Source organism: Macrosteles quadrilineatus, unplaced genomic scaffold (genome assembly GCF_028750875.1).
Source record: "Macrosteles quadrilineatus isolate MER2022 unplaced genomic scaffold, UCM_ALF_1.0 Scaffold_2__2_contigs__length_208266976, whole genome shotgun sequence".
Taxonomy (NCBI): Eukaryota; Metazoa; Arthropoda; class Insecta; order Hemiptera; family Cicadellidae; genus Macrosteles; species Macrosteles quadrilineatus.
In genome coordinates, this window is record NW_026542595.1 from 125,199,088 (window position 1) to 125,213,110 (window position 14,023).

At 34.6% G+C, this 14,023-nt stretch overlaps 1 protein-coding gene across 1 annotated transcript; it reads right to left on the reverse strand.

Moving 5' to 3' along the window:
* Window positions 1-505: 505 nt before the first annotated feature.
* On the reverse strand, window positions 506-13,818 carry LOC128984861 (serine/arginine repetitive matrix protein 1-like). Its single transcript, XM_054404230.1, has 11 exons — window positions 12,989-13,818; window positions 10,854-10,923; window positions 9,952-10,072; window positions 9,142-9,429; window positions 7,933-8,338; window positions 6,745-6,840; window positions 6,498-6,649; window positions 5,962-6,067; window positions 5,178-5,377; window positions 4,503-4,679; window positions 506-2,889 (listed from the first exon to the last, which is right to left on the reverse strand). The coding sequence occupies exons 1-11, from the start codon at window positions 13,100-13,102 to the stop codon at window positions 2,853-2,855; spliced, it is 1,767 nt and encodes a 588-aa protein (XP_054260205.1). The 5' UTR covers window positions 13,103-13,818; the 3' UTR covers window positions 506-2,852.
* Between the last annotated feature and the right edge of the window lie 205 nt (window positions 13,819-14,023).

A 14,023-nucleotide genomic window follows, 5' to 3' on the forward strand; every position in this document is an offset into this window, starting at 1 on the left:
TGATAAAATAAATAATTCCTCCTATTATTTATTTTTTCCAATTTGACTCCTTGTAACGATGCCCAATGTCATAAACGTGTTCAGATATTTTGGAACCGTAGGTTGCACGTGTATCAAGATTTTAGGAACAAGTTTAAGAGCTGGTCTCGATGTTTCACCTACACAAGCATGGGACCTTGTACACCATGTTTTTAGGAGGTTTCACCTTGGATCCGTATCTTCGTATAACATTTTTTGTGGCAGACCGTCCTAATTTTATGCTTAGCATTCACGCGCCTTATTTTCTCTGATGTTCTCTAGAATCGGACTGATCAATGGCCAAGCAGTCTAGGGCATTATTGCCTCCCTGACCCAACCTTGAGGGAGACCTTTGACAGGTTTGAATTGAATAGTGGACACATCCTTTATGTTGTATGATTTAACTGGTTGAAACATAGTACGACACAAAAACAGCAAAGTGGTTCAAAACATTTGAGATGTATAGGAACAAAATTAAACTAACATATACCTTAAAATCATGTTTTATTATTTGTTGGTCAGTAAAATTAGTGATGCAAAATCACTAAAAATCTCAGTCACATAGAATACATGTTATGAACAAAGGAAAGCTGCTCTTTTACATGGCCAGAAAATAAACATTTGACTTCAAGGAAAACAATAAATAAATAACAGCTATATTAATCCTAAACATACATAGAATATTAAATAAATAACTTACCTCACCTACATCATAGACCATATACATACAAATTCATTTTCTAAATAAAAGATTAAAGCAGCCTCAAATAAACATTCCATGTATAAACAAGACATTTTAACTACAGAACCAATATACAGGGTGACCTAAACTCTCAAAATAGTTTTTATAGTATCTTAGGTCAAGATAAAAATGTATAATCATGGTAGCCTATTATAAAATTTATACTTTGGTGGTAAAAAATTAGGGACCTGTGGGACGGACTTTTTCCTTTGGGTCGGTCGGGCCAAAATTTCGGGGGGTTACTTTGGAAAGTATTGATTAAAAAAAATAATAATTTATTCTAATAATTCAATTGGTTCTACCTAAAATGGCAAAATTAAAAACAATGTTAGCGGTCACGGCTAATCTAGAACATATTTTGCAGTCTTAAATAAAAACGGTTTTTTGCTCGGAACAGGAACATGTCAACCGTTAGTATGACAGGCGTGATCGGTTTTTGTAAATATTTTTAATGTTTCCTATTGTTTGTATGTGTTACGTGTTTAAACTTCAACGACGCTACTTCAGCCTAGTTTTTGTAGTCTGACGATGGCATTGTAATGACAAAACCGCCATAACGTAGTTACACCACAAGAATTTGAGCTGCTGTGACGAAGGTAAAGCCTATTTTAGTTATTATACAGCTCAGGGGCTAAAAAATGGATTTTAATGCGGAATTAGTAAAATCGTGAACATCTTCCGTGATCATGGTGAAATTGTAAGTCTTTCGCTGTCACGGCAAAAACCAAGACATTTTCTAAGGATGTAGTGAAATTTTGAACATACTCTGCGGTTACGGCGAACTAGTAAACATTTTTTGCAGTCACAGTGACATCATTGTCTCCCATGATAAGGGTAAAACCATGATCATCACTTGCATTCGTGACAAAATTGTCATTTTAGATCACATTATTATCTCCATTGACACTTTCTGAGATCGCAAAAATAAAAGCGACCAACATTTTTCTAGCCAAAACAAATCTCTTGGGCTGGTCCGACCCGACCAGAAAATATCGGGGGCCTGCAGACCCCTAATTTGTATACCAGTTGTAACCCCCATATTGTTTTGGGTAACAGAACAGCCTAAACTTAAGATAATTACTATTTAATATTCATGTCCTACTAAGGTACTATAGTACCTACCCTGGTTAGGACTGTAATAGATAGGCCGTCGTTTTAATATAACGTATTCCAATTTTATAATAACAAATTCTTAATTCAAAGAGAGATTTGTGAAAAAAGCAAACAATGAAAAAAAAACTGCATTTTAGTCTTAATGCTCAAGTAAAAATATAGTGAACAGTTCAGGTCCACCCAGTATATTTCAACACAACTGTGAAAATCAAAAAGTTTATTATATTGTTTGAATCGTTATTTGTTATTGTTGACACATAAGAAGTTCTACTAACAACAAATCCATAGCGTAATAATAAGTACAAGTGTACTTAATGAGAATTAATACAAATTTTACAGAATGGTGGTTTGATTTTTCTTGATTTAAGTAGTGTTTGCACTATCAGCATTATCAATTTATGTTACAACATCATAAAATCCAACAAAAATCAGTCCAAAATAACATTCTACAATTAATTATAACAATACACAACATGTCGTCATTGCAAGGAACTAAATTTTAACTGTCAAGTCAGAAACAATAGCAACTTAATCTAGCATTGGCAGACTTGAGATTCTAGATTTTAAAATTTGAGTCACTTTGTCATTCTTAGAACTAATTTGCACAATATCTTTTCTTTCAACATCTAAAAAATTGTAAAGAAAATAATTATTGTAACCTCAACTAAAAAATATGAAAAAATAAAATCTCATGCACATGCAGCTGATTCTATAAACATATTGGCAACTAAGAATAAAAAACAATTAAGATAATTAAATTACAAGCAATTAAGATGTTTTTAAAACTGTTTAAGATACGTTAAAATCATACATTTACAGTTGTATTACAGTTTAGCCAGGTTAATTAATCTTTTATCATTTTTTACAATTTGGCACACCCTGTTCAAGTTTACCAACCCAAACCGTGAAATAACCAAAGTCCACATCTATGTATAAAATTTGCCAGTAATACTGTCACAAAATGAAAAGTAGGTTATTATTATACCCGACTGCTTCTGCGGAATGGACTTGGGTAGCTGAAACATAAGACAATACCGTATATAAGTGTTCACAATTTAACTTAAGAAGATAACCATTCCTAAAGGCTAAGATTCAGTTACAAAAATTATACCAACGGTACCAATACTTTGTGCTTGAACTTTCAAGAAGTAGTCAAAATTAAATGAAAGAATAGCATAGGCCTACATTAAAATCATTAGAAATGAGCAGATATTTTAACAATTTGGAATGAAAATTAAATGTAGTTTTAGAACGAAAGTAGGGACCTACTGTCTTTTTTTCTGTCAAACCCTATACATAGTAGCCTATAAATAATATAGGCCTTTGGATAGACTTTTTTTCCAAATGTCAATGTGTGAGTTTTGGGTAAAAATGTTTGTTTTAATCCTCCTTGAACCCTAGAGTGTTTTTCGAGTGAATTCTGAGTGTGTGTAGATGTGTAAGTAGCTACAGACTGTGTGTATGTAAATTTGGTATTTGGGTTCTTATTGCGTATCTACTGATGAAGAATTTTTTATCTTTTAATTTTTAATACAATACAGACTCTTTGAGATTGCAAAAATACCATATTGAGTCTTATCCACAATCAATTCCCATTTACACTAAACCGTTTTGACAATACTAAAATGCATATCAGCTGATCGGCGATTAGTGATGGACGAGACTAGATTTTTCACTTCGAGATGAGACGAGACGAAATTGTTTTAATTCCCGCGGGACAGGATTTTTTTGGAATGAGGTTTAATAAAAAGTAATAAAAAAATTTATATCTAGCCTACTTTTAAGTTCAGAAATACAAGTTTTAAAAACTTGACAAAAATATTTAAAATCTTTGATTAAAAAACATAAGTAAAAACATCAGTATATAACAAAATATTAATAAGGCCTAACTTAATAACTCTTCGGCATAGGAAACATGGAGATATCAGTTAGTATATATAGATAACCTTGAAAAATATTAAAAAAACAACTTTTAAGTCTTGTGTTATTATTTTTAGAATGATTTTGAAATGACTTATTTTGGCTGTGTTTACAGTAGGTAGTAAAACATGTCTCACACTGCTTACACTAACATAACTTCTCATCATTTGCAACTTCTTAAAAATTATAATACTATTGAAGCAATATTTCCATGTAAAGAATAAATTATTATTAACGCCTTCGCAAAGTTTTTTTTTAACTTTTAATTCTTTAAGTTTTTTTTATTTAAATTTTGAAATTTAAACAAATTTTGAAATTTGAAAAATTTTAATAAACTTTTAAATAAGAAAACTAAAATTTTTTCAATTTAAAAAACTAAAATTTTCAAAAATTAAAAAAAACTAAATTTAAAAAATTTTAAAAACTAAAATTTTAAGAATTTAAAAAGATTTTGTATATTTTAAAAATTAACAAAATTTTTAAATCACTAAAAAAATCTTTAAAATCACTATCGGCAATGAAGTAAAGGAAACAGGGCTTACAACCTTATTTTGCTTATAACAGTGAACCTCTAAATTTGGATTTGGGTTAAAAACCCTATTACTTAATGGCTAGCAAGACAAAGGAGCGTAAGAGCATAGGCTTATCATGTACTTAAACTCCTTAAAACAAAATAATTGACGGCAGATGTGACTTGTGACAGACTCACCCGTCATATCGGGAATACCTCTCAGTGCTGAGCCAGTCCTGGTATTTGTACCACCACTCTTCCCACTTGATGTAGTCCTGCAGTGTCAAGTCTCGGAGGTAGCCTTGCTCCTTGTAGTAGGTGTATCTCACTCTGACGTCGTCCCACGACCCCTCGGGGAATGAGGACAGGCTGCCACTGCAATGGACAGAATATGTATATAGTTATGAAACCGAAGGAAGGTTTATTCATCGATTAACAAGATTAATTGTAAATTGAAGTTTGTTGCTTGTTAATATAATTGTTGTCAATCATTCAGTGAATTAGTCTACCGTTACTTGTTTTTTAGCTTTACTATTGTTAGCCAACTAGAGTTTTCCGCCAATAAATAAATATCGGTTTACTTAACATCATAAGTTTTCTTTTTGAAATCAGTTTATGAAATTATGAATACACTAGATTTCTGGAACAAAGTTCTTGAACAAAAGGAGTTTTTGGAAAGGGTTCAGCTAGCTTACCTACGAAAATTGCAGACAAAAGGCTAATAAAAACATGTAAAAAATTATTGCGACAAAATTCTGATCATATCTCACGGCCATTATTAGACATCATTGTTATCTGCCATGGTCACAGAAACGTTTTTGTCGTCATATGATCAGAAAAAAATTCCTGAATTTGATCCCATTCTAGACTTACGGAGGAGATGGCGGGCTGTCCATGTGTACAGTCATGTGATCGCCTGCTGTGATTCGTAGGTTGCGATGCTCCATGTCTCGATCCACAGAGAACTGCGCCATCTTGCCAAACCTCTCAGACAGAGTGAGCCGTGGCCCTGGTGAAGGAGAGCTTGATCTGTCCGATTCAGACTCCACTTTGATGCCACGCTTTCGTCCGATCTGCCACAAAAAAACCATTAGGGATGGCATTAATGAATCTTAAATGTCTAGTACTATTTTACTGTCATGATTATTGTGATGAGTTACCAAAAACTAATATATGAAGTTGTGTCAAAACAAAATCTCAAAGTTATCTAAACTTTGAAAAAGTTTCAGTTTTGAGGTTTGATTGACGAGATTCAAAACTAAGTATTGATCTCATATTCATGTTATTATGTCAGTGTCAGAGTAAAAATTATTGTAATGTTTAATGTTGGTTGTTTGTCAAAAGGTTTAAAGTAGGTATTAATCTCATTCATGTTTTGGATAACAATGTAAAGTGTTTAATTTTTTTGGTGTTTGTGGTTCAACAAAAAAGATGTTTTTTTTAGATTTTGAGTGTATTAACTGTGATATTCAAATTATTATATCACGGTAAGCTTAAAACAAGCAGAAAAGGATTTTGTGTTAAGGTTTTGAGAATCAAAGTTTCTGGTTTTGACCACAACTTGTGTCAATTCTGCTCTAAAGGGACCCAGGTAAAAAATGTTTAAGCACATAGTTGATGAAAAATATAAATTTTAAAATTTCAACTTTACACTCACTTTCAAAACTTTCTCCTTTTCACGCTTGCGACTTTTGTTTTTCCTCCTTGGTTTTTCAACAACAGTAGTAGTTGGTTTTGAGCGAGGCACTGAGAATGATCGAGACCTGGGTTGAAAATAACAAAATTAAAAATATGAGTAAAAGTTTGAAAAATATAAAAGAATCAATAAATTATTGATTAAAGTATTTAAATATTTAATTACATTGACCTACTAACTAGTTTATAAGTAGAATAGTGTTTAACAGAAGTATTTTTAGGGCAAGCATGAGTGATTATGGACCCAGCTGACATAAAAATTGGCCTAAGGTGTTTAATGATCCTGGCTAAAAAATAACCATTTTTAGCCCATAACAAAGCCACAAAAGGCATTTAGGCCTATATATTACACACTCATCTTTTGCTCACATTTTAAGATAAAATTCACGGAGTAGCGTCAATATCCTAATGGAAAATATTAAAAGAAAAACATTTATAAATATGTTTGTTGTTTTAAATAAATCTAGATAACTTAGTCTTATTAAACAAAAACGTCACCTAGATCTAGTAACCACAGGTCTGGGAGAAGGGGGTCTCGCTCTCTCCTTGGGCCTCGCTCTATCCCTAGGTCTGTTCTTGGGAGAACAGACGGAGCAAGACTCATCAGAACAGCTGCTCACGGAACTTCCACTGACACTCTCAGAACGTCTCTGTAAAATAAATACTTTTGAACTAAGTAAATTTACTGTACTGACAATAATAGCTCTCTATGTCGCAGGGTCTACAAAACCAGAATTTATTTATTTCGGGTCAGGTCAAAATTGTTCTTGGGAGAACAGACGGAGCAAGACTCATCAGAACAGCTGCTCACGGAACTTCCACTGACACTCTCAGAACGTCTCTGTAAAATAAATACTTTTGAACTAAGTAAATTTACTGTACTGACAATAATAGCTCTCTATGTCGCAGGGTCTACAAAACCAGAATTTATTTATTTCGGGTCAGGTCAAAATTATTACCACAGGTCTCAGGCCAAAATCAGGTTGCTTTAGAATTGATTGAATTGTATATATTTGAAAAATTATAAACTAAGGAAGATGGGATGGATGAACAACTAACCTATGCTACATTAGAAAATAGTTCCTGGTAGTTAAGAGCACAAAGAAAAACTACTTTGTAGTTTTGAAATGATCTTTTTCATTTAATGATACATTTTCTTTGTGCAACTACCTGGCTCCATATCTTAGGTAACTTAGTTGCTTATCCAATTTCAAAATCCTGAGCGTCATCCATTGTCTGTGACTTAAGTTCTGTTCGATATTTTAAGAATTTGTACTATTAATTTTATTTGATTACATTTTTAATTTTAGGGCCTATGTTACAAATATTTTTAATGTAATATAGGCTATTCATTGACACTATTCAATGTACCAAGCATGTACAGATGACGAATAAAGATATTTTGATTTGATTTGATTTGATCCATTGTCACGTCAAAATCAAGAACATCTTCAGGTCACAGTGAAATTGTGAACGTCTTCAGCAGTCACGACAAAGACGAATGTCTTCTGCGTACATGGCAAAGTCAAGAAAATATCCGTGGTCACTACAAAAATGTGTATTTCGGGGTTACGGGACATCCTCGCAATCTCGGCCAAAACGTAAACATCACCTGTGATTTCCACAAAGTCGTCAATTTTCGTTTTGCATATCTTTGCAGACACTCTCTGCAATCATGAAAATAAAAGTTTAGTTTGGCTTAAGCCACCAAAGTTTGGCCTGAACGGACCCCACAGAAGTTAAAGGAGAATTAAATTGAAGATTATCACTAATTTCAGTAGGCCTATCAATTTGGAAGCTATAAGAAATTAATAATGTGATAGGCCTAAACAATTCTTGGTGAGAATGGAATTGAGAAACAATCACCCTTAAATAGTCCTAAAGAAAAACAGCAAGATTTATTGTATGTTTAAAAAAAAAACAGTAGGCCTACCTTGGGAGGAGGTGAGGGAGGTCTTCTCTGCTTTGATCTTGGTCTTCCAGGAGGAGTTCTAGGTCTTCCTCTAGCTGGTGACCTTTGTCTAGAGGACAGTGGTGATCTTGGTCGTCCAGCTGGCGATCTTGGTCTACCAGCTGGCGATCTTGGTCTACCAGCTGGTGATCTCGGTCTACCAGCTGGTGATCTGGGCCTACCAGCTGGTGATCTTGGCCGTCCTGCAGGTGATCTAGGCCTACCAGCTGGCGATCTTGGCCTACCAGCTGGTGATCTTGGCCTACCAGCTGGTGATCTAGGCCTACCAGCTGGCGATCTTGGCCTACCAGCTGGTGATCTTGGCCTACCAGCTGGTGATCTCGGTCTTGCAGCAGGCGATCTCGGTCTGGTTCTAGGAGACCTTGACCTATAACAATCAACCACTAATGTGAAAACTAAAAATAGTAGTAGACTGGATGAGTTATTGAAACAAATCGATTGTACAAGGGACAATTAAGCAATCTCTGATCTTTCAGAATAAACACTTAACGAACAGCAGATAACAAGCATGCACGGAAGGCAAACAGGTCAACTTCCTTCAAGCTGTCGGTCTCTTATGGTACAGCAACAAAACAATTACCATTATTGAGTCTTCTGCTAGAAATGAATTGCCAAGTTATTAGTTTTTTGCAATTAGGAGAGAGAATAGTAAAGCAGAAACTCATTTGCCGAATGTATAGAGGAAATTTCATTAGGTAGTGATTTGTAAATGGTACTTCAAGATGGTTGAATTGTCAGTTTAGTCAAATTCAACATTAGGGTCTGAGGACCTTTAGCGCCAATGGGCTGAAAAGAAGTTAGGGCCTATGTGTTTTTTTTTTGTTTTTTTTATTATTTATGAGTAAAAGGTTATTGTTTAGGCCTATAGCTCAAATCATCCCTTAATCTGTTATTATAGGCTAAAGAAAAGCATCCCCACTGACTGCCGAGACTGCTGTAAATCCCTAACATACACAGCGAGATTTTCAAAAGTTGAGAATGTAATGTTTGTAATACGAGTGTATGACTTACAATAACCAAATAATAAGATGTGCTTGACCACTGAGTGTCTCAAAAATTTTTCTCTTCCAAAGATGTCTAAAAGGTGAATAAATATTAGTTACTAAGTCCAAACACATATCAAAAGTGAGCCCTCAAAGGTGGTACTGATAAATTACATTATGTACTAACCTCCTTCTAGGGTCCTTAGGTTTAGGAGACTTGGGTCTAGGTGATTTTGGTCTGGGAGACTTTGGCCTCGGTGACTTGGGACGAGATGTCTTGGACCGAGACGAGCTGGAAGACACTTTCTCTACCTTGCTGGCACTACTCTTGCGTGGCGGAGACGGAGGTCGAGTGGTGGGTTGGGGAGGTGACTTAGGCCACCCCGCGCCACGAGGAGGAGGGGTGCGAGACCTAGACCGGCTACCAGAAGGACTCTTGCTTCCGTACAACTCCTTGAAACCACTGTGACGCCACCTTGGAATAATTATTTGACTTCATTGACCGTATCCGAAATGTGGATGTGTAAAGTGTTACACATTACTACAGGAAGGAATAGGCTAATTCAAAACAATACCATCTGTTTTAAATATCCAAATATGAACAATGGAATAGAATAATGGTAAAGTGTTATACATGACGTTAAGACAGGAAAAAATATGAATAAACAAATACAAATATTGGAATACGAATAACACACCATTAACTGATATTATCTAGTTAGGGTACCAACAAGGACTAAAACAGAATTTTTGTCAGAGGAGCCAGTACCAGTACCCATTCTGAAAAAGTAGTACCCAACACCACTATGAAACAGACTGATATACACGTGTAAGTTACCAGGACATGACACTAGGTGTAAAAGATTGAACAAATTTTAAAAAATGCAGTAGGCCTAACTTGAAAGGGACTAGACCAAAATAGGCTATTGAAGTTGATTTCACTTTTACAATAATTATGGAAACCCGCCATAAATTATTAACTAGGCCTACCACACACCTGTTAGGATCTTTCTCTTCCACCTCGATGAGCTTCTTGTTCCAGTAGTCGCTCTTATCTGGACCTTCCTTACGAGCCTTCTTCATCACATTGTCCAGTTCCCTTCGCCTCTGTGGAGAAGCTAAAGTGGACAAATATAACACTAGATCATACTAAACTGGTAGACTATAGTCTGAATGATGGAACCTGTCTCCTGACTCTCCGTCCACGTGGGGACTGGCCAATGCTTTAAGGCCCGGGGCAGGGGACAGGTTCCATCAGACAGACTATATTCCTATTCATTGATATTATGGACTTAACATAGTACAAGTAGTAGACTCCTCATTTTCTTGTACAATCTGAAGCATCAATTGTACAATACGGCTAGAAAATGTTGCTGGTGATTGAACATATATAATTCCTTTTGCGGTTTACTATACCACAAGTTGATTACATCAGCATATAGACCATGGAATGGTTTGTAAAAAAATAATTGATTAAACCAGTTTTAAAGTTGGTAAAATAGCATAAAATAAGTACAAGAGTCAAAGCGCACATTAACTTTACTGGTCAGAAACATACTATTGTATTATCATTAGGTGATCAGTAGGGATGACCAATCGAGGAGTACTTTTGTTTTATCATATGCTGTTAGTTCTTACTTAATAGTAAGACTAAGTTTAATTCATTATAATTTTAAGTGGGCTTATTCACAAAATCTTAAATATTTAATCAACGGTTAAAATGTTCATTAAAATAAAATTTAACAGCAGGAATTAAGAGTAAATTGTATTTAAAGAACTTGCAGGTATAATGCATGAATTTAGCAGAAAACCACTTAAGTAAGTTTACCGCTATAGGTAGAGATTTTATAAATTATTAGTAGGCCTAAGTAAAGTTTAAGATGTATGGCTATCACTAACCGGAAGCAGGGGCAGCGTAAGAATCCATCCTCAGGCGAGAGGTTTCAGGGCTCCTTCGACGAGAAGACATCTAAGTAAAAGGAAAGAAACATTAAATCAATTACTTCAGACAGAAAAATATCAACTATCTAAGTATACCGATATGTTAGTATACATCTAGTTTTTAGGATATACACCTTCTGGACACCAGACCAAAAAGACAAACTTCATTAAATCATGGGACAGTGCTTGCCGTACAATCGAAAGGTGGCGGGATTGTTATTGAGAATAGCCAGTACGGTATTATTATTTTTGTGATGGTTTGGAATTGGGTCCAATTGACTTTAGGCCTTAAAAGATCATGAATGCAGCTGATCTTAGTCTGTAACAAACAAAGCTACATATTTAGCTTAAAATACTCACATGACACTGCTCATGTCTCAAAAGCAAAAATGATAACGGTCAAAATTTAAATGTAATAGGCCTAAAATACTGCATCATCAAAACCAGGGGGATTAATGAGCGTTTTGAAGAAATCTTGAAATTTCTCTTAGTTCCGGTGTCCGACAAGTTGTTTTAAAACATTTTTGAAAACATATCAGCTCTAAAATCACCCAATAGATTTTCAATATATATTATTAAACCAAAACTATAATTGGCTAAAACTTTAAAGTTTTCTAAGATGTAAACTTATACCTCGCTAAAATATTCAATTTCAATTACTTAAACTTAGCCATTCTAAGTGGGTGTTTCCCAGGTGTTATAGTCTGTATGATGGAACCTGTCTCTTAACTCTCCATCTACCTGGGACAGGCCCGTACTATAAACCAAGGCCAGTTCCAGGTAGACGGAGTTCAGGAAACATGTTCCATCATACCAGACTAATGAACACAAGGCCTACATAGTATTTCTTGCCATTAAATAAAGGTATGCCTAACAGAAATCATTGTGCCTATATGTAATCTAACTCATGACATCTAAGATCAGGTAGCCTACTTATTTTGAAGAAATTCAAGCATTAGTAAAACCTGTAGTGTACACCCGTATAGAATGGCCCTATTGGAGTATTTTAAGATACACTTTTGAAAGGTGTGATTTTTATTTTTAGTACCGTACTTCATATAACGCTATTAAGGATTTAGTTTAGCCTATAAAACTAAAACTAAGCTTCAATTAACTTACAACAGGTCTGAGTAAACATATATTCAATTCATAACAACTGTTTTAACTGTTAAACACTATTCAACCAACAGAGAGTAAGGAGTCAGAGAAAAGAGTACGGTAAGTTTTTGCATTGCAGACCTACCAGTGTAGGCCTAGTATCCTAATCCAAGCGATTCACTGTAAAATGCTGAGTTGCGGTAATCTATGTAGGTTGTGTTTTAGAAAATGATTTTATTGAAAAACACAAGATTGATTAGAAGATTAACTACATAACAAAAATTGTTTCATTTATCTGAGCAGCGACTTCAAACTTTTATTTTGTATCTTACTGGTACATTTACCATTTGGAAATCTAATAAGTGAGCTCTCATATTTAATCATTTAGGCTATCTTGGCAATTTAAAGATGCATTTAAAAATTTTAAAAATGCACTGGGCAGCATTTAATAATTAAAGCACAACAATTTTAAAATATATAAAATAAAATAATGAGGATTCTATTTTTTTTTACTCAAAAAGAATTTTTAAAGAATAGATATTTTAAAGATCAAACTATCAATCAGTTAGGTTAATGTCAATGAATTTTAACCATTAGGCTAGAATGAAATCAGGCTTGATTTATAAGTGGTACCGGGTACCTAGAGAAAAAAGTGTTCCAAACAAGTTACAATCATTTGAAGCAGGATGGAACAGCATCAAATGAAATTATAACGCCTAACACTTTTTTGACTAAAAAAGTCTACCACACAACTTAGTTTGATAACCGCTGGTTTAATGCTGTAAGTTAATTTGTAACAGTTTCAGTTGGATCCACAAAACCATAAAAAAAATTGTAAGCTTTAGGCAAAATTAATTATCTACTTATTAAAATTCATTTACGGCCTAACACAGAGAATATGCCTAGTAATTTAGCTTGACAAGCAATTCTTAGGCTAGGCTACCTGAGAAGAACCTAGAAAGGCGCTAGCCCATAGTATGGTTCTTTTACCTTACCAAAATACATTTTGAAGCTATCCAAATATGTAGCCTTGGAAATAGACCAGTCACATGCAAAATAGGCTGCTGGTTATTGAAGTCGATCAGTCTCGAAGGCTTGAAGGTACCCATGAAACGAACCGATAAATGGAGTTTACGCCCGGACTCCACAACGGCGACGACACGAATGATTCTTTACGTACACTTTAAATCACACAGTAAACAAACGAGTCATCCATAGTCGTAACTATCTCGAGGAGACAAAGTTATTAACGGCACAACGAATAAAAGAACAAGTACCGGTACCGATGGGCATACCGATACCGTTTCCCATACACGAATCGACCGATCGGATCCACCCGCACGTCGAAAAGCGCCTGGACCGAATATCGAGACGTAACACGTGTTTGAACGACGCAAAGCGACTCGATTTGGTAAAGACTTGGAAGACCACATCGCTAATTTGTTAAGAATGTGTTTTTTTTTTACGTTCACACTCAACAGGTTGAAAATCTATTTTTGCGAATAAGTACACAGCTGGTTCATAACATAGAAGTTATGAATATAATGCCGAACTACCGATTCACACTTGTATTATCTTCAATTAAAGAATTCCAATCTTCTTTGTTGACGATTCTTCATTTTCTTCTAGTAGGTGAACTGGTTAGCTGCTTGATGAGATCCTCAGAATCCTACAATCTTAGGCAACTTAATTGAACAGTCCTTTTACTGCCCAAGGTTTAAGTTAAGTGACCAATTGAGGATGCATGAACACTCTAACATTTTCTGAGTAATAGGCCTTCCGGCTAGAAGAAATAATACATCCTTGAGACAGGATGGAAACTAAAACATGAACAGTTATTTTTCTTACAGAATCTATAAATAGGCCTAACTTAAACTAAACTATTTTAAATAGGCTACCATTAGACATTTAACTTAAGTTATTTCTTTAAAAAATCATCATAGCATAGGTACCTATACTTTTAGTTTAGATGAAAAATTATTGACTTTGAATAAACTTAAGTTAGGTACTTAATGTAGTAGCCTATCTGT

Coding starts and splice junctions, on each gene's coding strand:
- LOC128984861 (XM_054404230.1), bottom strand. CDS start 13,102: ATGGGTACCTTCAAGCCTTCGAGACTGATCGACTTCAATAACCAGCAG. Junction 10,073..10,853: donor TTACGCTGCCCCTGCTTCCG/GTTAGTGATAGC, acceptor TGTCCACTTTAG/CTTCTCCACAGAGGCGAAGG. Junction 9,430..9,951: donor GAAGAGAAAGATCCTAACAG/GTGTGTGGTAGG, acceptor AATTATTCCAAG/GTGGCGTCACAGTGGTTTCA.